This window comes from Ambystoma mexicanum, chromosome 9 (genome assembly GCF_040938575.1).
Source record: "Ambystoma mexicanum isolate Mex_15411 chromosome 9, UKY_AmexF1_1, whole genome shotgun sequence".
Lineage (NCBI taxonomy): Eukaryota > Metazoa > Chordata > Amphibia > Caudata > Ambystomatidae > Ambystoma > Ambystoma mexicanum.
Window position 1 is genome coordinate 906,946,648 of NC_090931.1, and position 24,943 is coordinate 906,971,590.

Consider the following 24,943-nt stretch of genomic DNA (forward strand, 5'->3'; position numbering starts at 1 on the left):
CAACCCTCTAAAAAAAAATCCCAACTTTTTTTTACCAATTTCTACGTTTTCATTGGCCAGGTTTATCTCAATAATTATCTTCAGATTATATTCATTACACAGCTTCTTATGATTTTTCCGTAGTAGGTCATGACGACAACACATGGTTAAACATTGGTATTGAAAACAGAATTCATTACTAGCAATAACTGGCCTAAGCCATTTAAACCCAAACTCTTGATTTGTATGTGGCTCGCATGGTCATTTCCAGCGTTATGAGGAGGCTCGATGAATGATTTCTCATTCTTCATGATGCTATCTCATTTCCCAGGTCACTGTTCAATTGAAACTTCCCAATCTAAAAAAACTCCCACTTTATCGCTCAATTGAAACTTCTAAATAGCTTTAGGCACTGGTTTACCTCACATTTTACTACCTACCAAAATAAATAACAAAACTCCTTTGGTCACACTCTAAAACAGCAGGGGATTATATCTGTCTACGAGACTTACCAGACCATAAAAACTCGAGCCTATTTCTGCAGCTGCTGACCGCAAAGGTGGAAGTTACTCATTCACCTGCTTTCTTCCATCTGAAAACCTGTTTAGAAGTCAAAGTGCATTTTGCAAGAGAGCCCTAACCACCATGTTTTGATTCATTGCAAAAAGGCCACTTGTATTGAGATTCATGAATTCCCCATGTATTTATATTAATGTGCATGTATGTTTTTACATTTGGTGGATTTAATACTTATCTTTCTGCGCACGTGCAAGCTAATATATATTAGTTGTGAACAAAAATGAACACTAAAAGTAAAATTTCTCATCCCCAATTAACTACATTTGCTACATATGAAATTGAACATCCCGCTCAATTTGCTGCACACCAAGTCATCAATATGGTGCGCGCAACAGGAACCCTTAATAATGATGGGGACCCTTCCTGACCAGCCCAACACTAAGGATCATCAAATGTAGTTCAGTATCACAAAACAATCACTTAGACCCCTAAACACTGTGCTCTTCACTGGCTCCCAATGGAAGTCAATGGCCCAGTGTTAATTGTGTATTATAAAGCACCCTCATTGCCCATAGGCATCATGGTGCTCTCTAAGCAGGGAAGAGGTTGAACCAACAGAGGGAGGGTAAGTAAGAAGGCTGCACACGGGGCTCTATAGACTAGAGGAGCTGTTTCAGGAAAGATTTATGCAACTGTCCTTCCACTGACATCAGTGGAACCCCAAGCTTTCTGCCGCTTCTTGAACCCTAAACTGACTTTGGTGGTATGTAAAACCGTTTTGCTTCACTTACCTTGCTCAACTAATTTATTTTGGTTCCTTGTTAGCACATAAGGTTACCAGTTCATGATTTCTTCTGGTGTTTTTAATGTAGCACACCACCTTACAGTGAAGTGATGCAGGGGTACTTTATATCTGTTTTCTATGGCATTCCTTTTTTTCCTTTTGGGATGTGCCTTGGACAGTCTGGGGGCAATGAATCATGCTCTACTTAACTTATTTTTCTGGTGCACCTTCTTTTTTAAAATTCTTTTTTACCACCCATTGCCATTGTTAGTACCATATACTTGAAAGTGCCTTGTGGTTTAAGCCTGTCCTTTGGCCATCTTGTTCTGTTTCTTGCCCTCTCTGGTCCAAAAATCCATATAAGATATGCGCTTTGCGGGATCCCGCTTGGATTCCCAGGCAAAGGGCTGCATTTTTCTGACCTGGCGTAATAGGGGTTGGGATTGTATGGTACCAATCAACACCCAAGACATTATACTGCTCCAAGAAACCCATCTGAAACATGAGGACCAATTCAGGCTACAGCACAAACAGTATTCTACCAAATTCCAAATAGAGAAGAGAGGGTGGGTGGTATCAATAAGGATTCACTAAAGTGAAGCTAAAGTAAAGGAAGTCCATAAGGATTATGAGGGAAGATGTGTGATGATTAAGGGTCATATGGAAGTAGAATGGATGACCACATAATCGATGTACGCACCGAACTCCAATCAAGACACTTTTCTACTGTCATTCCTTAATAGACTACAGAAGGCATGAATCGGCCTACCCGGTAAGTTTTATCTCATTCTAGCGGAGGGAGCATCTGTACACATAGATCTAAATGATAGACAGAAATGAGTGTGTGAGGTCTCAGATTAAATATGGCAACAGATATAAAAATTCAATATGCACTCAAAAACAGTCACCAGATGATACTACACCCCAACCAGGAGTATGGAAATGTGTCCCGATAGAGATTACCTTTGCTGGAGGGGATGCTTGTTCAAGGGATCAACAGTACATGTTACCTATGAATGTGCGAAGCAGAGGTCATTCTGGCTCGGAGTTAGATTGCTACTTAAAAAGATGCTAGGGACAGATGTATTACTTGTGTTCCTGGACAAAGTGATTTGCTAGTTATGTAACTACTGTTAGCTGCTAAACGCGCCATGAAATCATTATGGAAGAAAAAGGAAGGCCCTTTGATGTGCCAGTGGTTAACGAGAGTCTGGGATATATCCGCAATGGCAAAACTCACAGCTAATATTCATGATGCTATCCGAAACTTTGAGGAAGTGTGGTCAAGAGTATGAAAAAAAAGGAAAATGAGAGATACTGCATTGTCTATTCGGAGGGAGGAGGAGGAGGAAGAAGAGGAAGAGGAGGAGGGGGAATGTTCTTATAAGGAAACTGAAATGTGTTAAAGCCTATTCTATCTTTATCCTATCTTTGAATTTAGTGAAACGAATACTTGCAAAGCTTGTTGATTCAGTTAAATACTTCATATAAAAACCTGCACACCCGAGTTCCCTTAACCCAGACAGAGGTTGGAAGGCAGAAGACCACTGGCTCATCCAATAAGCAAATGAGTCACTTGCAGCTTGCCCACATATGTCTGCAGCAGGTGCACCAGCCTATTAAGACTCTTTGAAAATTGGATTCTAAGTATCTATTTAGTGACTTTGCCTACTGCATTATAGGTGGGGAAAAAAGGTTGGTATGAGAAGTGGAATTATGGGGGGGAGAAGTTGAAACAAAAAGCGATGGATGCACAGCTTTGGATAATTCATTTGCCCTAGTATTGCTCCGGGCTGTCGTCAATATCATCACTTTCTAGCAAGTCTCCGCCATTAGAGAAGGGCACCAGCTACAAAAAAATGTGTCTTCGTCCTGCCACTAAAAGATGCAGTCCAGTAGCTACTGTTTGGTATTGCCCTGTCTGCACTGGAACACAAGCCAACAAAGCCTGTTGAGCCCCCTGTGGGCTAACAGTTTGGGCAAGACTGCTCGCATTGGTGGCAGATCCAAGACTGGTTTGCGTGCGATAGACTACAAGGCTGCCCGGAGCAATAGCACAGGTTATGACTGATTCAAAGCTTTCCATCCACTCTTTTTTGTTTTTCATTTTTCTCCCTAAGTGACAAGAGTATATGCACAAATGTGCGTGCCTTGCTTTCTACATCATGTAACCTTCCCTGTTGCGGTCTGTGTTCGCTGCTTAAAGTAGACATTTTCACTGCATAATTACATGGATGGTATTGATTCAAAATAATTTGTGAACTGTACTCTTACACCCCGTCCCCTTTCCTCTATACTGTAAGGGCGTCCCTTGCAAGGGACGGGAGACAGAACCTTTTTCAGCAGAAAAATCTTCTTCCCCTTTAAGTTTAGTTGCACGCGGGGGCGTATCCCTGGGAGCATGCACTTGCCTGACTCTGCACACTGGCGCTACTCCTCAGTCCCATTTTCCGTGTCAACGGGAACTGGCGCCAAATTCACCAGCGCTCCTGGGTCTGGCTTCGGCCATCTAATACCACGCACTCTTCCCTGGATATTCTTCTATCTTTGTCTTTTTCTTTTCAATTAGTTACTTGGTTCTCCCACGCCACGCTCCTCCCCGGCGCATGTTGACTTCAGCGGGCTTCAGCAGGTGTCCGGCCTGCGAGGGGCTCTTCCCTGCTTCCAACCCCCATGCCCTTTGACTCCACTGCCTTGGCCCAGACAACGGCTGGGAAGTTTGTTCTACGTGCGACGCACTGACTCCACGTGCAGTGAAGAACAGGCTAGCTAGGTGGAGGGAGCTCTTCCAGAAGTCACCTCCGTGGGACCTAAAGGACTTCGTCAAACATCGCTTGAGGCCGAAAGTAAGGCCTCTATTCAACATCGCACCCTGCAAGGGTGACTCCTTCCCAAAGAAGAGCCCGAACGGGAGGAACCCTTTGGGTTCTACCACCAGCACACGTAGCAAGGCCAGTCTGGATCCTGGCCTCACGCCGAGGGGTCTCCGGCACCTTCCAGTGTCGGTGCTGCAGGACCGCAAGGTTCTTTTCCAGGGACTACTCCCGAGGGGCAACGCCCTAGTACTGGCATCATGTCAGAGGGGGCGTCTTCACGCAGCACTACCCGCAGCTCTGCCGAGGGCAATACACCTTCCAGGTCCCGTCCTGCGGTGCGGGATAGGCCTTATGTACCAACACTAAGCGCCTTGGAAGGCGCTGGGTCCAGCAAGCCAGGCACCACGACTTTGGGACGTGGCACGCAGCTTGATAAAATGGCCACCGCGCCAGACAAGATGGCCGCTCGTCCGATACCCCCTCTGGCTGAACGGGGGTAGGAACGAATCACAAGGTGGGACTGGTGTCAACCAGGTGCGTGGCCTACAGTTTATCCATCAGTAGCGCAGGGCAGGGCTCCCCTACACCCCAGGCAGAGTGTGCCCCGGCCTCCGCAGCCGTCGGTCACTCCCTCTATATCACCTGCTACCTCTTCAGCCTCCGAAGACAGGTTCTTCGAAAGGTTCCTAGCGCTGAGGCGAACTCCACAGATGGGGGCCATCCTCTGGGATTCTATCAGGGATAAGCTCCCCCAGGTCACCCCACTGGCACCCATAGTCATTCCTCCCATGGCTCTGGTGCCTCAGGCCCCAGCGCAACCCGCGCTGCCCTTGCCGGCTGCTCCAATTCCGGCTCCCTTTCCTCCCACAGTACAGGTGGTTCCACACCAGCCTCTGGAGCAGCCACCGGCTCCGGTCTCCACACTGCAGCCGTACTCCTCCACCAGTTCCAGATCCTCCGGGCACCCAGGTGGACACAGACGAGGAGGAGGAGGACCCCGACACGCCGTCTTCAGCCAAGGCCTTCCACAAACGCCTTGCAGCTCTGGTAGAATGTTTGGCCCTTCCCCTGCGTGAGGTCGAGCAGCCCGAGGAGGGGGTCCTGGCATAAGGAAGTTGTTGCCCTGGCCAAAATGGGGTGACTCTAGACGCACTCTCCCCAACACGTCAATTGGCGCCTCAACGCCAAGTACAGGCTGATGGAGGGGGATACACTCTTGCTTTCGGCGCATCCTCAACCGCACTCTTCAGTGATTGCTGCAGCGTTGCTCTACTTTAAGCCTCATTCGTACTCCGCTACCTCGTCCTCGACGCTGCTAGGCAAGGAGGAGAAGATCTTGGAGGCGTACGGGAAAAAGCTGTACTCAAACGCCTCCTTGCACCTGCGTCAAGCCAACGCTGATGCCATGCTGGCAACTGTTAACTAAAGGCTCTGGCGGGAGATTGCAGACTTCCTCCCGGAACTTCCGGCACAGAGCCAGGCTCGCTTCAAGGCGGGACTAGTAGAAGCCAGGCTGGTAGCGCAGGACATCATGGAGTCTACAGTGGCCCAGATCGATACCTCTGGCCGGGCCAACTGCATTGCCACGCACATGAGAAGGACTGCCTGGTTCCGGGCTACTAAGTTTAACCCTGATGTCCAGGAACGCATATTGGACCTTCCATTCGAGGGTAGTGACCTCTTCCACTCCACCGCGGATGAGGAATTAGATAAAATGAAGAACAGCTCGTGCACCGCAAAGTCTTTATCTATTCTTACACCCAGTCACATCAAAGCTCCTACAAGCGGCGGGCGTCTGACGGGTTCTGGGTATTCCAAGAACGGAGGTCCAGACAACCTGACCGTTCTCCGAGTCAGCACTGCAGGAAACAACAAGAAAGGGGCGGGGCAAAGGCATTTTTCCAATCCCCCTCCTCTGCAACAGCCTCAGTGGCTAAGAAGGCATAACACGCCCCTTCGGGTCCACGCGTCTCAGCTGGGGGGCAGGCTTTTCTTCCACATACAATATTGGTGCCAGAACTTTTCGGACCCCTGGATCTTCTCTGTAGTCTCCACGGGGTACCGCTTACCGGTCCCTTCCTCTCCTTCCTCCCTTCCCTTCTCTTCTCTCCCAAAGATTGGGACAGCAACTCTGTTGGCAGAGATCCGGTCACTCGTCAAGAGCTAGGCAGTGGAAGAAATCCCAGCCTTCCAGCAAGGTTTGGGCTTCTATTCCAGGATTTTAGCAGTACAGAAGAAGAACCAGTCTGGCCTGTGAGTTGTGTTGGACCTTTCGAACCTCAACCTCTCCTTCCCTCTGCAGAAATTCAAGATGGTTACGCCATCACTCATTGCAGAGAAACTGGACAAGGGAGACTGGATGTACTCCCTGTATCTGAAGGACGCGTACCTAAACGTCCCGATTTGGCAGCCACATCGTTCCTTGCTGAGGTTCAGGATCATGGGCTGCCATTTCCAATACAAGGTTCTACCCTTTGGCCTCCACTCAGCCCGCAGGGTATTTACCAGGTTATTGAACGCAGTGGCAGCTCTCCTCAGGGCCACCACGTCTACCCATACCTGGACGACAGGCTCATCCGGACCGCATCTCCGGAGGCGGTTCACCACACCCCCTCCACGCTTATGAACACACTCCACGTCCTGGGGTTTACTATCAATCTCAAGAAGTCTCAGCTGCAACCCACACAGAGCCTTACCTTCCTGGGCCTCATCTGGGACACCGACTCTGAGAGAGTTTTTCCCTTGGAGGACAAGATCACGACCATCAAGAGAGCCACTGCTCGCTTCCTCTCAAGGACAGTGACATCGGCCTGGTGGTACCAATACCTGCTGGGTATTATGGCGGCGGTCCTGTTGACAGTATCCCACACAAGACTCAAGATGAGGAGACTGCAGCTGCACTTCGCAGCCTCATGGAATCAGGAAAAGGGCTCCCAAGCGGAGCCAGTTCACATTCCTACATCCGGATCTCAAGTGGTGGTCTGCAGATTGCAACCTGTGGCAGGGCAAGCCCTTCCGGCAGCCGATCCCTCAGGTCTCCGTTATCACATACTCCTCCCTAGAGGGCTGGGGAGCCACACTGGACATTCACAGCGTCCATGGAGTCTGGACTCGGCAAGAGCTGGGGCCCTGCATCAACTGGCTGGAATTGAAGGTCATATGGCTGGCTCTACAGGCTTTCCTCCCTCTTATAAAGGGCAAGACAGTTCTTATCCAGACGGACACTACACCAGCGGTCAGCATGTGGGAATGGGCACAGGAGAACATCATCTTCCTCACAGCCATCCATCTCCCGGGGGAGTCCAACCTGGAGGCGATAGGCTCAGTAGGCTAGGGGCGGACAATTACGAATGGCAATTGGACGACCTGGTACTGAAGGAGATCTTCCTCATGTGGATCTGTTTGCCTGTCGGGACAACAGAAAATGTCAGCAGTTCGCCTCTTGGCAGGGGCAAGGCTCTGGCTCCTTGGGCGACGCATTCCAGATACAGTGGAACGACAAGACGGCCTACGCTTTCCCGCCCACACCCCTGGTCCGCAGGATAAAGGAATCGTCCCACCTGAGCATAATTCTGATAGCTCCTCACAAACTAGCCGTCGCAGCGTGGTTCCTGAGCAGGTCACGCTGAAGCATCTGAGCCTATCTCAGGCTAACCTAGAAATCGTGCAGGGCGCTAGAAGCAAGGCTACTAGGAGCCAATATAAGAGTAAATGGTCTAGATTCTGTCATTGGGCCGACACTAGGGAGATCGACCCTCTTAATTTCACCTTGAACGACATGCTCTCTTTCTCAGGACACCTCGCCAACTCTGGAGTACAGGTGGACACATGCCGCACCTATCTGGCAACCATAGGGGCTTACAGGAATTCAGAGGAGGGCCTCTTCTCCTCTAACCCGGTGGTCAAGCGACATCTGGCGGGCTTCCACAGGCCCTACCCGCCTATAAAGAAACCACACCCTGGGTGGGACCTCAGTGTAGTGTTGGGTGCCTTGGCGCACAAACCGTTTGAACAGTGGTGTCCGCGGACATACAGACAGCTCTGCTGATGGGCCTCACCTCGGCGCGCAGAGGCAGCGATATCCAGGCTGTGGTGGTATCATAGCCCTACACGACCTTTCACAAGGACAATGTGGTCCTGCGAACGCACCGTGCGTTCCTACCCAAGGTGAGCACCTCCTTCCATCTCGACAAGGAGATAGTCTTACCCACCTTCTTCACCAACCCCAAGGATGAGCCTCAGAAGCTTTTCCACTGTCTGGACATCAGACATGCTCTAAAATTCTACCTGGACAGGACCAAGGACTTCCGCAAGTCGGGCCCCCTGTTTGTCACTTTCAGGGGGTCAAGGCCCGGTTATCATGCTTCAGAGGCCTCAATAGCAAGGTGGATGGCCGCAGCCATTAAGGAGGCCTATGAGGGGCAGCCCAACCCAATGCCAGCTAACTTGCATGCCCATACGGTCAGAGCCAAGGTCGTGGCCCTCGCGTTCCAATGGCATGTGCCATGGCAGGTCATCAGCAGGGTGGCTACTGTTTGGACGCTGCCTCTAGGTCAGACGTGGCTTTCGGGCAGGCGGTTCTAAAAAACCTGTTTTCTTAAGGAGGGTCTCCTCTCCACCCTGGGGCTACATTGAGTTGTAATCGCCCATACAGTATGGACAGTATGGAGGAAAGGGGACGGGACGTAAGAATAATTAATAGTTACACACTGTAGTGACTAACGTACCTTAGTCCATAGTCCCCTTTCCTCCATACGTCCCACCATCCTCCCCCCTAATAATACTGGTGTCATTAGGCAATGCTGAATATTGTCGACGCGTCATTGGGGACTGAGGAGTGGTGCCGGTGGGCAGAGTCAAGCAAGCGCATGCTCCCAGGGCCGCACGCCTCTAAATTTAAAGAGGAAGAAGGTTTTTCTGGTGAAAAAGGTTCCGTCTCCCGTCTCTCGCGAGGGGTGCCTATACAGTATGTAGGAAAGGGGACTATGGACTAAGAGTGTTTTCGTCACTACGGTGAGTAACTATACATTTTTATATGTTAAACACATTTAATGCAGGGTGTCCGAGATAAACTAGTGACTTGTAATTCTGTATTTTAGTCATTCATTATTTTAAAACTGTTACGCTCCAATTGTACTTTTATATGGTTTAGCTTTATTTTGCAGTAGGCTGTTTGTTAATTGGCACTTGTGCTGTCTTTTACTCCGAGTTTTCTGTGAGCCGTTGTGATAAACCCTATGTTTGGCTGTCTTTTCTTTTTGCTCACTTCAATAGAAGCCTTGATGGAGGACGGCCATGTTGGGGTGTACTTCTTTAAAGAAGATCTAAAGATGTTTGTGCAGCCGTTGTCTTGGGAAGAAGCCCGGATGAAAACACTGAAGGCGATCGAACAGGAGGGTCTTGAGAGGTAACAAGCTGCTAACAGTCATGTAACTGAGCAGCGTTGCATTCCTCTTCAGAGGAGCGGGATCCAGCAGAAGAGAGAGGGGAAATATGCATCCAGGTGCACAGACACCACAAAGAGCTTGCTCTTTCTTCTTCTTGATGATAGATTTCATCCATCAGCGGTGATTATTGGATACCGAGGCTTGAGCCTCATTACTCCATCTTCTCGGGTTGAGCATGTAGTCGTGGGTTAGTATTCTTCATGGTCTGTGTGGACTTGTCACACTAGGGCTGGTTTCACAGGGTCTTCGTAGTGATGGGATGCTGGTAGCGGTCGAAACCACAAAGAGTTGGAGAGAAGTATGTTATAATAGAAGAGTCCCAAAAGGGGCAGGGAGATAACAGGCAAAATGGGCACCTGTGCGCAGGCAATGATCCAAGCGAAGCTCGAGAAGGAAACATTCTGCTTTCAGAGTTCTGGATGGTCTAGGGGCGGGCTGCACCACTTATGCAATGTAAACTGTCATTTCTGCCACCCAATACTTTTCAAACATAAATCAAAATTCCTGAAGGTCAGCCTGCCAGCTGGGCATTTCAAAGACAAGGAAACTGCATGTGAAGCAGTATTTATTATCAATAACAAGTTTGCTAAGAAATGCAATGGTAGTGTGTGTTCGACCAGCAGATGTGTTTTTCCAGTTCCCCTTTTTTAGTTTTGGCTTTTGGGGCCACCTATAAGCCAAAAAGATTGCATTGGAGTACATCTAGGAAAGAGCTGGAGTCTGAAGGGGGTCACACAATTTGTGTGTATTGTTTGATTATTTGCCCACTCATTGGCTGGCCATACCATTCCCACCGGAATCATCCAAAATGTTTGAGAAAAAAAGACTGAATGGGAGATTTGGCCGGATTTTGGCCGTTCAAAAATACTCAACGGCTGGAAAGTTTGACCAAATCCCCCATTCGGTGGCAGGGGCAGTGGGGGATGTCCCCTGCACCCATGCTCACTATATTGCGATGTGGGATTCCGGGGGTGTTCGATCCTGAAAAGTTAAAAAAAAGAAATTAAAGGACCCAGCGGTGCCCGATCACGGAAGTGAAAGGGAACGGGCGTCGCAGGGACACAGCGAGTCGGCGACCGCAAAGGTAAGTAGGGGATGTGGTTGTGGGTGGGGGCCGGGGCCAAGTCGGAAATGTTCAGGGGAGAAAAGACCGAAGGTTATTTCAGAAAAATAATCTTCGTTCTTTTCACCCTCAAACATTTCCATATCGAGCTTTCAACCCCAATCCATTCCCACCCAATACTGACTCTGCCCACCCAAAACACATCCTTTTAAGATATCTTTGAGCTAGTTTTATCATGCTGTAACATCAAAATATGCGCTGTAAGTGGCTGACATTGTTGCTTCTGAGTTAACAGCTTCATTGCATTTGTGAATGCGTAACTTGTGCAATACACCACATCTCTTAACTAAGTGAGTTTTTAGCCATTTGATTTATAAGCAGTTCCTGTGTCCTTGCACTGACCTTCTGTTAAAAACAACGGTTTTGGCTTGTGGATAGGGGATAACTTGGTGTTTGGCCGGCACTGCTGCCATAGGCTCAATTATGCCCTCATTTTCCAGCGGTTACGTTCTTATGGCAAGGTGGTATATACCTGGCAAAGGCCTATACCATGTCTACAGAAAAGCCCAAACTGTTAGTTTTGCCAGTACTTGTTTGTACAAGGGCTGCATTTGGGCAGTAGAGAGTCCAGTAATCTGGGTGGGGATGCATTGATGACAAAGATGACAGGGACTGTAACCAGAGATATGTTGCAACATTGGCTGTAGGGGTGGAGCTGAACAGCTGCCACACTGGAAGGGTACTGGTACTGAAGTTGAGGAAGGGCACCAAATGCAAGGACACAAGGATTTGGGTTGTGGGTTGCTATTTTACTTCTTACTGAAGAGTTTGCTTCCATTGCAGTGCATTGGTGAGTCGGAGCTGGGCACTGGAGTTACGCAAGAGGACTTTAAGGACTTTGCCCCCAATCCAGGACGCTACCACAGATATCGCGCTGCAGACCCCCCATGACATGGATTTAACTTATGTCCCATCCCGTGAGGAGCTCCTGCCAGAGCAACTGTCGCTCAGCCTGAAGACAGAGAAAGCAGAGAGCCAAAGGTAAGACCAGTGTAAGGCTCTGCTGACTGTGAAGACTGAGGACAAGTGTGGGCTAGACGACGTGCAGGATCATATGCCTGTGTAATGTACCAATTGCTCTACTTATTGGTCATACCACGGATCTTGCACGCTTCAATGTTACGTTGGTCTTCTTGGTGCCCGCTCTCTTGTGAGTCTGCTCAACACTTGTTCTTTGATTCATTGTTTCCATCTCCGTGACTCTTTCTGGGGTTTGCTTTTTTGCATTCACTGACCTCTCATTGAGTCCCCCTTGCAGTTGTGTGGCATGACCTAAAGTGATAGGAGTAGTCTTCAGTGCTAGGCTGGTGCCTCTTACACTGCTCATTAGCCTTTCCTTTGTCTTTATGTGCATATTCAGGTTCAATGTTTTCCGATCAGGTTTGTATGCTTAGTTGTGGACATTATTGCTGGAAGTTCTCAGCTGCTTAATGTAATATTGACTTAATAGCAGGAAAGGCACATTGAATAACAATACTGTCTGGGCACCAGGCTGCAATTATTTTGGGAGTCATGGCTACCGAAAACTTTAATCCAAGAGCTTTTGACAACTGCCCCTGAATTCGTTCACCCCGGTTCACTCTGTTTGACGATGCCAATAAATCTCCACTATCTGGGCCTCGAGAAGCATTTTCTGTAAATTGCTACATTTTCTGGTGAAGAAATAGGAAAGAAACACTGTGTAATCATCACTTCTTAGACTCGCTTCCGTGCGTCGTTCCTGTTGCAATGTGAGCTGAGGTATTCTTCACCTTCAGGGCAAGCTGGGGTCGGTGTTATCCCTGAAGAAGGGACATTTTAAGTATGAAACCGAAACATATGCACTTTCCCCATGCATGGTTTCTGTAAGAAGAAAATCATGTTAGTTGTGCAAATAAATGGTTCCACCCAAGGCAAAATCATTAGTAACGGCAGTTGACATATATTTCCTTTCCTTGGGAAACTAAAAATATTACCTTGCAGAAGTGGGGTGATAGGAAGGTAGGGCTGCGGCAGAGTCAGTCACAAAGTGTTTGGGTATGTTATTTGACTTTAAAGCACCTGATGTAGAGGAATATCTACATCGGGGGTTGCAACCTGTGGCTCGCCAGATGATTTGGACTACAACTCCAATAATCACTCCCAGCCAGTACGGTCAATGGGAGGTATGAGAGTTGAAGTCCAAATCATCTGGCGAGCCTAAGATAGCCGATCCATGGTCTACATGTTCATACAAGCCAGTACACCCATTTAATTGTGTATTCACATTCCAAATAATGTTTGGATGCAAAGGTGTTCTAGCACTTTGAAGTGCTCAGCTGTGCTGCCCAGGCACTATGGAAATATTATAAAACGAAACAAGGGACTGTTCTTGTCAACTCCTCATTGATTTGCATGAGCCTTAATAGATTTCTTAGTGGAAAAAATGCAAATGGAGTTGTGCAGCCGGTATGGGGGTGGATTTTTGTGAGCCCCTTCTTGTTTCAATTGTGAAAATGGCAACTCGTGATTCCGCTTTGAATTTTACAAATGTTGAGCTGATGCATAAAGTGGGGTGAGCGACGGTAGTGGGGGAAAGGGTCGTTGAGAAGTCTATGATAATAAATTTACTTCAAATGAAGGCAACCACATGAATGCATGCTTGTTTCTTGATATATAAAATCACATTTCAATTATGCATTTTATAGGTACCACCCCCTCCCACCCAACCCCACACACATACACATTTGAAAGTGGTGGCTTGTAAACGTTTTGATCAGATACTTTGATTTTGTGTGGGGAGTCACTGACTCTTTGGCCAAAAGATCAGTCTGGAATCCTGATGAGTGTTGGATAGCTAGGGGCGGTGGAGTAGCGCTCATCGCCAAAGAAAGCTTAGCTATTAGGAGAACAGAAGGGAACCTTGGTCACAGCTGCAACCACCTCCCACTCAAAATTAACCTCTCCCCCAACGTAAACTTGGCTCTGTACATCGTCTACCGACCTCCTGGCCCGATCACTGTATTCCATGACTCCATCATCCATTCTCTTTCAGGCAACCTCAAAAAAGACCTCCAAAGTCCTACTCACAGGAGACCTCAATGTAGGCCTCCATGATCCCACCGACACCCACACAGACACCTTGAATAAATCCTTATCCACTCAAGGATTCGCGCAAGCCATCTCCAATCCAACTCACTCTAAAGGACGCTCACTTGACTGGATCACCCATCACAACTGCCCAGTAGTCATCACGGACAACACGCCCATCCCATGGTCTGACCACCACTACATTCAATTTGACATCAACATCTCTAAAGAGCCTTCCAACCCTTCCATCCCTCTCCCTCAAGGTTTCACCAGAAGCTCTCGCCAACTCATGGTTGAAAGGATCACCCCTTTCCTCAAAGTGCCCGCCCTCCAGGCCCCCTTTTCACAAGACCCTGAAACTCTTGCAAAAGCCTTCAAGCTTGCGATCACCCATGCTGTTGACTCTATCGCCCCTCTCACCCTTAGGAAAGCCAACAAAAACTAAGCACACTAATGCCTGGTTCTCACAGGAACTCCTCCAGATGCCTGCTAAAAAACGAGCCGCCCTTGCAGCCTGGAAAGCCAAACCCAATGAGACAACCAAACTAGCCTTCAAGGCCATCTCTAAAGAATACAAATCAGGTATAATCCTCGCAAAAGCCAACTCCTTCAACACTAGGATAGCCAATGCAAAATCAGGCACCAAAGAAATCTTCGCCATCTTTAGGGAGCTGGAAACCCCGTCCTCCCTGCCACCGACCATCCTGAAGGATGAAAACTGCTGCAACAACATCCAATCGGCCATGCCCAACAAACTCAACATCTTGCAAACCAAAATCCTAGCCCACCAAAAGGCCCTCACTCTCCTAATTGCCTCGCAGAATAGTAACCAGGATAACGACACTAAAAATCAACTCTTCCCCGATATTGAACTTCAAGGATATGACTGAATCCGAAGTCATCTCTCTTAAAATCTATCAAACCCTCTTACTGCAAGGGCGACATTTGCCCTGCTCAGCTCATCAAAGACTGTGGCTCAATCCTTGCCCCCTTTCTGACAGCATTCATTAATGCTTCTTTCCAGTCTGGTCATGTCCCAACCGACCTCAAGGAGGCCTGGGTACGACCACGCCTCAAAAAGCCATCCCTTGACCCATCAGCACCAGGGAAATGCAGACCCATCACTACTGTCCCCTTCCTGCTCAATATTCTGGACAAAGCAGCCTACCTGCAAGTCCAAAAATTCCTTGAGGATCACCGCCTTCTTGGCCTTCGGCAGTCTGACTTTAGACCACGACATGGGACCGAAACTGCCCTCCTTGACTTAAAAAATCAAATGGATGACATCAGAGACGCTGGCAAACCTGCGCTCCTGCTGCTCCTTGACTTATCAGCCGCATTTGACCTCGTGGACCACAATACCCTCTGCCATCACCTCTCCATTGCAGCTAATTTCTCTCCCAAAGCTTGTGGGTGTATCACCTCCTTTCTACATGAAAGGGCCATCAAAGTTTTCTCAGACTCAGCGTGTGCCTCCCCAAGTCACATTACATGTGGAGTGCCGCTGGGCTCCTGCATTGCGCCCACCCTCTACAACCTATTCACCCGACCCCTTTTCAACCTTCTTGACACCCTGGGCATCTCATACACCAATTATGCGGATGACACCCAGGTGCTCATTCCCCTCTCGGGTGACTACGAAACAGACAAAAGCACCCTTAATTCCATCTATAGCACCATCCAAGCATGGATGGCTGAAAATTGGCTGTGTCTCAACAGCGACAAAACCGAGCTTCTGCTGATCGGATCTCCAACCATCCTGGGTAACCTTGGCAAGAATTACTGCTCCTTCACCATCGACAATATACCCATAGCTGTGTCCCATACAGTCAAAACCCTGGGAGTATACCTAGACTCCAATCTCACCATGAACAGGCAGGTCAACGCCATTGCCTCATCGGCATACTACGCTAAACTGCTCAATGCAGTAAGACCCTTCCTAACGACACAGAACTGCCTCACCATTGCCAGGGCTACAATTGGCTCGAGACTTGGCTATTGCAACGCTCTCCTCGGGGGGACATCATGCAAAAACATTGCCAAACTCCAACTTGTCCAGAACAACGCCCTCAGGGCTGCCACAGGATTCGCTAGAAAGGAACACATATCAGACCTGAGAAGACAGGTCCATTGGCTTCCCGTTAAACAGAAAATCATATTCAAAATCTTGTGCCTCACCCACAAATGCCTCCAGGACCAGGCACTCCCTTACCTTGCTCAGCGCATAGCCACTCCCACATCCGCCAGACCTTCCAGATTAGCCTATACCAACATGATCACTAAACCCATAACACGCAGAGTGCGCGCAGGGGGCTCTAGCTTCTCAGCCATCGCGGCCGCCCATTGGAACGCCTTACCCTCGCACATCAGGGGAATTGACTCCCACCTTGCATTCCACAAAGCTATCAAAACAAGTCTATTTGCCTAATTTGCTTCTGCCAATTCCTTTAGCTCTTACTCTGTACACTACTGTAACCAAAGATGAACATCCTAACTGTACTTTGTAACCTGTGCTTATGCTGTAACCAAGTAACCACCTCTGAATGTAATCTTGCCTTCATACACTTTCTTGAAAAGCACCTCAATGCCTTTGGGCTGTAGTGCGCTCTACAAATAAATAAAATAAATATAGCAGCTACAGAAAAGCAAAGTGCATGTTATATATAAAAGTTGCTTCTTTATAGAGGTGTGACAAGATATATACTCTTACTCAGTTTTTTGCTTCAGACAGGAGCACTCTATTTGAGACCGAGATTCTCCTAAAGTATGGCATGTCGGGCAAACACACACTACATATTTTGTAAGTAGGCAGCAATAAAATGTGCCAGTCAAGGGGTTACGGAATTCTATTCACTCTTAATAGATAATCCTCTATTTTTTTAAACACCACATACAAAATGTATGTGCAAGTGAAGGAGCAATAATAATATGCAATACAGATTGAATTGAAGACTTCTTGAAAATTTCATAAAGTATGAACGAGTAGTTTGAATGGCTTCTTGCCAGAATCTCATATTATATGAATAATTACCTCTTGTTAGTGGATGTGCCTGTATTATTGTCTTCTCTGTTGCTAGAGATCTGTAGGTTGGCACTACCCTTGCAATCCATGTGCCCATCCCCACAGTACTCACTTTGTGGCAGAGGGATTCTTGGAGTTAGTTATGTAGAGGAGCTCGTGCCCTACCCAAATCCTGTTTTGATTGTGCATCAAAATGGCACAGGCCGGAAGAACCATACAGAAATAAGCTCTGCATGTTTTTTGTAGTCCGTGCCATTTTGATTCCCCAATGAAGTGGAGCGCCCAGTGGGAAATACGTGCCATGTAAGAAGGAACAGGCAGCATCTTCAGTGTATCGGGTTTCAATGTAGATCTAGGGCCTTAAAACCCCATGAATCCCAACCAAACAAGAGAAGACGGACCCATCCAGCCCCGCCTTTTCAGCCCTCGCGGCCTGCTCAGCCTTTGCCCACGTCGCCCGTACCTGGGGATGACACAGGAACGGACACGGCGACGACGGGCATGGATGATGATGATGACGACGACGACGACGACGACGACGGGACGGAGCTCCCATCGCCTCCAGCCCGGGCCTCCCCACCCGACGAGATTGGGTCTTTCCACGCTATGATCGGGGCAGAGCTGAAAAAGCTCAGATGCCCTGGCGAAGAGAAGAAGGAAGGTTTCCTTTACCAACGGCGCGAGGCCAAGAGTTAGACAGTCCTCGCCGTGCCTCTGCTGGATGACATCTGGGACGAGGGTCTCGCCCTTCTCAAGAACCCGTCTACGACGCCTGCCAAGAGGGATCGGTACGAGAAGAAGTACCGGGTCCCTGATGCGGCACCTTTGTGCCTTAGAGCGCAACCGACCCCTGACTCGGTCATCTTAGCGGCGGCCAAGAAGAAAGCGGAGGGGGCATCGGCCTCAAAGTCAAGTTCCCCGCCGAACGGCGAAGGAAAGAAGCTGGATGCAATGGGACTACGAGTTATCTCGTCGGCGGTAACAACGATTAAGGCGGCCAACACCCTCGCGATCGTGGCCCTCTGACAGGGAGTTATGGTACAAGATCACCCCCCTGTTGGACTTCCTACCGGACGACAAGAGGGCTGAGGCCCTGGAGATCTTGCAGGAAGTTGAGGTGGCGTCGGACCATGCCATAACGGTGGCAACAGACATTGCTGACACTGGTTTCCGCCAGCTAGGCAACAGCGTTTGCCTCAGACGACGAGGGTGGCTCAAGGCGACGGATTTCCGCCAGGACGTACAAGCCAAGGTTTTGGACATGCCGTTCGACGGGAACAACTTGTTTGGGAAAACAGTGGATGAGTCCCTCCAAGCCATCAAGGCGGACACAGAGACAGCTAAGGCCCTAGGAGTTCTGCAGCAACGAAGGCCGTCCTTTCGGAGCTCCGGAGGCAAGCAGGGTGCCTCCAAGGGATTCGGTGGTGGCTCCTCTACATACCGCCAAGCGGCCCGCTCCTCGTCGCAAGAAGCCTATAGAGGACGAGGCAAGTCGGGTGGATCCCGCCGTTGTCGGGAAGGAGGCCAAGGCGGCAAGTTGTCCTCCAAGCAAGATTGAACCGACCGTGGCGTCGGGCCCCCACCGAAGCACCCCGGTGGGAGGCCGGCTGGCGAAGTTAGTCAGCGTGTGGGAGTCCATCTTCACCGACCGTTGAGTGCTGGACGCCCTGGCCCAGGGACACGCCCTCGAATTTCTGAAAAAGGTGCCCCCGCATTCCTCCCATGGCCAGGAAAGAAGACCACGTCCCTCTACTACTGTTGGAGGTAAGGGCGATGCTCAAGAAAGGTGCCATCGAGCTCGTCCCAAAGATGCTCCGGGGCTCCAGAGTATACTCAAGGTACTTCCTCGTGAAAAAGAAGACAGGAGGGTGGCGACCCATCCTAGACCTGCAACGACTGAACAAGTACATCAAGGCACAGAAGTTTTGGATGGTCACCCTCCAGCACGTGCTGGGACAGCTGGAGCAGGGCGATTTCCTGTCGTTGTTGGATTTGGAGGATGCATACTTTCACATTCCCATTCTAAAAGGACACCGGAAGTTCCTCAGGTTCCTGGTCCAAGGGCGGCACTACCAGTTCAAGGCCCTCCCGTTCGGATTGAAGTCGGCACCCAGGGTTTTCACCAAGTGCCTCGCTCCAGTGGTGGTGCGGCTGCGCCTGCAGGGGATCCATGTCTACCCCTACCTGGACGATTGGCTCATTCGCGCAAGGACAAGGGAGCTCGCCGTAAAACACACAGCGAAGTCCACCGAGCTGCTCACAGACCTGGGGTTCTCCATCAACTTCCCCAAGTCCCACCTGGTCCCCTCTCAAGTCGCACTGTTTCTGGGAGCCAAGCTCGACACAGTGGCGCGTCTGGCCTCGCCGTCGGAGGAAAGGACAAAGGCCATCCTAGGCAAGGTGCAGCGTCTGCTGGCCACGGATGTGGCCAGGGTGAGGTCCATCAAGTCCCTCCTCGGGATGATGTCCTCTTGCATTTATCTCGTGCGCCTGTGCAGGCTTCGGATGCGCCCTCTACAGGAGTTCCTCGACGCCCGCTGGATTCAAGCGACGGGCAGCTTCGAGGACAGGATCCCTCTCAACGAGACCTTCCGACGAGCGATCTGGTGGTGGGACACCCGTGCTCATCTAACGACAGGGACAGACTTTCAGACCCCGACCCACCAGGCGACAGTGACGATGGATGCCACCCTGGAGGGGTGGGGAGGGCACATCGGAGATCTTCACGTGAGTGGCCTTTGGCTCCCGGAGGAGAAGCCGCTCCACATCAACTTCCTGGAGCTCCGGGCAGTGTTCTGGGCTCTCAGGTCCTTTCTCCCGTCCCTCAAGCGCAAGGTGGTGAGAATCTTCACCGACAACACCACCACCTTGTTCTACATCCGGAAACGGGGCGGAACCAGATCCCTGCCCCTATCCAAGGAAGCCCAGGATCTGTGGCATTGGGCTGTTGCTCAAGGGATGTTTCTGGTGCCGTTTCATCTGGCAGGGATAAAAAAACACCATCGCCGACTCACTCAGCAAAGAGCTGCGCTCGTGCCACGAGTGGGAACTACGCCAGGATCAAGTGGACCGACTCTTTCAGCGATGGGGCAAACCCCAGATCGACCTGTTCGCGACGGCGGCGAACTCCAAGTGCCAGAGGTTCGCCAGCAGGTTTCCCCAACCGAGGAGCATGGGCGATGCTTTCTCGTTCCCCTGGGACGGCCTGTTCCTATATGCGTTCCCTCCTTTGCCGCTGCTGCTCCGACTCATCAACCAGCTGAAGTGGTCCCGGTGCAGGATGATCCTCGTCGCTCCGGCGTGGCCGAGGCAGATCTGGTCCCCGGACCTTCTGGACTTGTCGTCGTCCCTACCCGTCAAGCTGCCGATGGACGCAGATCTTTTTTTTTTTCCCAGAGAAGGAGGCGCCATCCAAAATCACAACCCAGAGTCGATGAACTTGCAGGCCTGGCTCCTGCAGCACTTGAGTTTGGAGGGTACGATATCCCGGCTGACTGCAGAGAGGTTCTTGCAAAGGCCAGGGCGTCGTCAACTCTCAAGTGCTACGGACATAAGTGGAAGAGGTTCTCTGTCTGGTGCCGTGCACAGAAGATTAACCCTCTGCGGATTACGGCCCCTCAAGTACTGCTGTACCTACTGTCGCTGGCCAAGGCTGGACTAGCTCATGCTTCCATCAAGATACATCTGGCTGCGATCTCCCGATACACCAGAACTACGGGACGGGCGTCCTTGTGGTCTCATCGCCTGGTGAAGGAATTTATGAAGGGACTGTTCCGATCGTTCCCGCTGGTGAAGGCGCCTGCCCCGGCGTGGGAACTCAACGTGGTGCTGTCCAGGCTCATGGGGGCGCCATTCGAGTCTCTGCATTCGGCGCCGTTGAAGTTCCTGTCGTGGAAGACAGCATTTCTTGTGGCCATCACCTCCGCACGACGAGTGAGAGAGATCCAGGCCCTATCCTGCAAGCCTCCATACTTGACTTTTCACGACATGAGGGTGGTGCTGAGGACGCACCCCTCCTTTTTGCCCAAGGTGCCGTCGGACTTCCACCTCAACGAGCCCTTGAAGTTACCAGTTTTCTTCCCGTTGCCTTCGTCGCCGGCCGTGAGGACTTTGCACTTGCTGGATGTAGAGCGCTGAAGTTCTACGTGGACCGGGTTGGCAAACCGACCGTTGCCCGGCTGTTTTTCCCGAGAGCCCACTCGACCAGAGGGATCGCTGCTACCATGGCGTTCTTGTCTGGTGTGCCCCTGCTGGACATCTGCGTGGAGGTCGACGCACACCTTCACGAGATTCTACTGCATCGACCGGGATTCCAGGGAGGAGTCCAGAGTCGGCCAAGCAGTGCTGCGCAACCTTTTCGCCTGAAGGTGGGCCTGGTGAGGATGTAAGAGTTGCTTAATGTTGAGTTTATGTAATGCTTAATGTTGAGCCTTTGCCACCTCCCGTGGTTATGCATGTGTGTACTGCTATGTATTCTTATATTCATGAGCATGTGAAGCCATGCCAGACCCCATGCTGGAGAAGGAACAAGTTACTTACCTGTAACTGTAGTTCTCCAGCATGGGTCTGGCATGGATTCACATGCGAACCCTCCCTCCTACCCCTCTGCGGCTCTTCACTTGGTCATACTGCCACTTTATGTGCTACCAAATCTGAAGATGGCTGCCAGGGGAGGGGCTTAGGGAGAGGGCAGTCATTGGCTGGGGGCAGAATGACCCAGAGATCAGTGATTGGTTACTACTAAGACAGACCGATCAGAAACGAAACTGATACTGATTTTTTTCTTTACCAAGGATTCCCGGCCTGACGACGGGGAATATTCAGGAGCATGTGAATCCATGCCAGACCCATGCTGGAGAACAACAGTTACAGGTAAGTAACTTGTTCGTTTTTGTTTGTATAGCTGTCTCTAGTGCGTTGCTGTAATGAGGGGTACGTACAACTAACTGTGAGATAACATTAACTGTAAGTGCTACAGGGCACATAACCTACCTTCGAGTCACATATATAATGCCTTTTCATTTTAGCTAAACGTCAGTCAATCAGTCAAAGCCCCTCCCAGTTTGTCACAACCGATACATTTCCCTAGTCATAGAAAGGAGACGTAGTTGTTAGTAATAGGAAGCATACATTCTAGCGGAACACAGAAAACACCTGCAGTTTCTTATACAGCGCACTCTCAACTTTATCCTCCTGGAAACTTAGCTTACTCTACCGAATGTAATACCCCAAGCAAGGCCTCCAAAACTAGTCACAGTGCAGTATGTTAAGCTTTCAAAAACGGATGCAGTACTCTAAAATAAGGCCTCACAAGCAAGGTGTTCAGTATTAGCACTGCCTTTTCAATCAGACCCTTTATTAATATTCATAAACACTGAATAGACTAGCAAGCCCATCCCTATTTGGCTTACATTTTATTGACAAGGTTCATCCAGTGAAGCATCTTTTTCTGCTTTATGTAGACTAACAATAGCTGTGTGTCTAAAAAAAAAAAAAAATAGAACAAGTAACAGGCAGCCAGATATGAACAGAGAAAACGATTCTGTGTCACTTGAAAGCAGCTAGGCTGGATTTATTTATATCTAGAACGCTGGAACCAGCGGGCACCAGGGCACTGACATTAACACAAGCAATACGAACGTAAAAGACAAGATGTGGAGAATTTTATGCAAGACAGAGGGTAGTTACTTGAAAAAAGCAATGTTTTTAGAGATTTCCTGAACGCTCTTAGCACGGGTACTGCTCTAACGGCAATAGGCAAGGAGGTCCAGAGGCTAGCTGCTTTTACTGGGAAAAACCTTCCCATGCCACTTGCACGCGTGTCGCTCAAGCTAATAATCTGTGTTTTGTTAGATGATTTCAGGGTTCTGGATGGGTGGTAACAAGGTATTAATGATTTGAGGCTGTGGTGGAACCATAGATGCATTTGTGGGCCACTGTTCCTACTTTAAAGTTGATTTGCTCCTGAATCAGCAGACAATGTAGGTTCCGTCTATGGGTAGAGAGATTTTCCCATTTGGTTATTTTCTTGACAACAAGTACTCCGTTGTTTTGAAGAATTTGGAATTTTTTTAGGTTAAGGGCTGAGGCTCCAATCAGAAGTGAGTTACAGTAATCGGGTCTCGAAAGAATGGTGGCTCGAGCAATAATGGCACAGTTGTTTTCAGTGATGTAAGGAGGTATGTTCTTGATAAGGCGAAGATAGATAGTAGTTGCAATTTTTGCTCAGTTGGTTACATAGGCGTCTGAGTTTAGAGAGGGCTCCAACTAGATAACAAAGGTTTTACCTTGTTCTTTACTGGTATGATATTGATTCCAATTTTGCAGCTTGAGAAGTCGCGGCTCAGTTTAGCTCAGGCTTGTTTAGGCCCGAAGATGAGTAGCTCTGTTTTGCTGCCATTAAGAACAAGCCAACTTGCTGACATCCAGGATTCGATTTGATTGTAGATGTTAGAAAGGGTTGCAGAGTGACCAGCAATTGGTATGACTAGCTGGGTGTCATCTGCATAGTTCGTAAAGAATACACCCAGGTCCTCTAGAAGAGAGCACAGAGGTCTAATGTATCGGTTGAATAAGATGGGCGACAGACATGCCCCATGCGGGACTACCCACCAGATCGGGGCTGTAGATGAACAGGCGGACCCCCACTGAATACTAGATTCACCGTCTCATAGGAAAGAGTGGAACCATTTGGCTGCTTCTTCTCAACAGCACCATAGCTGACATACGTGTCGGAGAAGGAGGTTGTGGTCCATCAGATCAAAGGCCGCTGACAGATCGGGTAAGACCAACAGCCCTACGTGTCCTTCCTCAGTGATTTTCAGCATGTGAGATTGTAAATTCACTAATGCCGTCTCTGTTCTATGGCCGGGCGGAAAGCCTGATTGTTTACTGTGATGAACATTATTTGCTTCTGTACTCTGGAGATCCCCGGCCGGCCCATAGAGCCAGAATTTGCTCCGAAGTACTTTAAGACGAGATAGCTGCACCCTTGAGATGGATGGGGGTGCAGATTTATTACTCCAACACCAATCAATAAGGACAACTCAATGGTTTGGCAAAGGGAGTCCGTTTAATGACAAGTACAAAAAACGGGGAGTCATGGAACTCAGCAGTGATGCGATCGTCCTTCTCTCTTCAACTCCAACGAACTTCATAAAAATCACAGCATTTATACTGAAAACTCGTCATAATTGACGTATAACACTAAAAAGTTAATATGCAATTTTATTGGTTAGGAAAAGGTAACTTTAATATAGGTAGTATATCTGTGTATGGTAACGGAGTAAGGGGATTGGGTAAACACCGTGAGGTGGGCGTCTAAGCCCTTCCTTCACAAATGACTACTGTAGGCGTCACTAAAAGTATGACGTCCTATTGGTTCTACTAACTATAGGACCCTAGATTATTTGGTCCATTGTGATTGGGTTGGCACCAACCCCATGCATATTCTTCCACTTCGCTTAGCAGCACGCAGAACGGTCAACCAGGTGCGGGGTGACCCCTAGTTACCCAGCCTTTCTCCAATTAATCATCACTTCAGCAACTATGTGTCAATTATTTCACTGTGGTTGGCCTCGAAACTGCCTCTGTCTGGAAAAGTTCTGATATCTCTGCCTGGGCGGATCCCAAGCGTAGGTGTGAACCCGTGCTTCTCCTCGCTCGCCTGGTCACATGATTCCCACACCGTGCATTTGTCTCGTTTCTCTCAATTTGTGTATTTGATTCTTATTTAGCTCAGCCACCTGCCTACGCTTCCTTATCTTGACCTTTCAGAGACAGGATATTCTGTTCTTAAGTTTCAATTATATCTAGCTACTGTTCGTTCCTTCTATTGGTCTGACCTTGGCTCTCCTGGCTTGAGTTGCATCTGCCAAGTTTCGATTCAGCTGTCTCTTCTCGTTTTGCTAGAATATGAATCTCTGCTCATTCGGCCTTTAGTAACCTGAGTTGATTCTGCTTCGTTTGCAAAGTGGAATATACTTATACTAACGTACTTCGTTTGAGGTAGATTTATGTATAATGGCGCTTGCCGCACTATTCTTCTACTTAGCATTTCAAGCTGTACTGTTTTCTTAGCTTTATTGCGGTTCCAAGCATATATACAGGTGTAAACTGATCGACTGTATTTATTTTGCTTACAGCTTAACTCTCTTGTATTTTTGATAGCATTCTTTCACTTTAGGTTCACAATCTCTTTTCTCA

General features: G+C 49.1%; 1 protein-coding gene across 1 annotated transcript in view; it reads left to right on the plus strand.

Annotated features, from left to right (window-relative positions):
- The window catches only part of MCM3AP (minichromosome maintenance complex component 3 associated protein), a 1,669,219-nt gene that overhangs the window by 1,617,918 nt on the left and 26,358 nt on the right, over window positions 1-24,943 (plus strand). Inside the window, exons 26-27 of the mRNA XM_069616041.1 lie at window positions 9,373-9,505; window positions 11,452-11,649. Coding sequence (XP_069472142.1) covers window positions 9,373-9,505; window positions 11,452-11,649 — 331 coding nt within the window. The remainder of the gene's footprint in view (window positions 1-9,372; window positions 9,506-11,451; window positions 11,650-24,943) is intronic.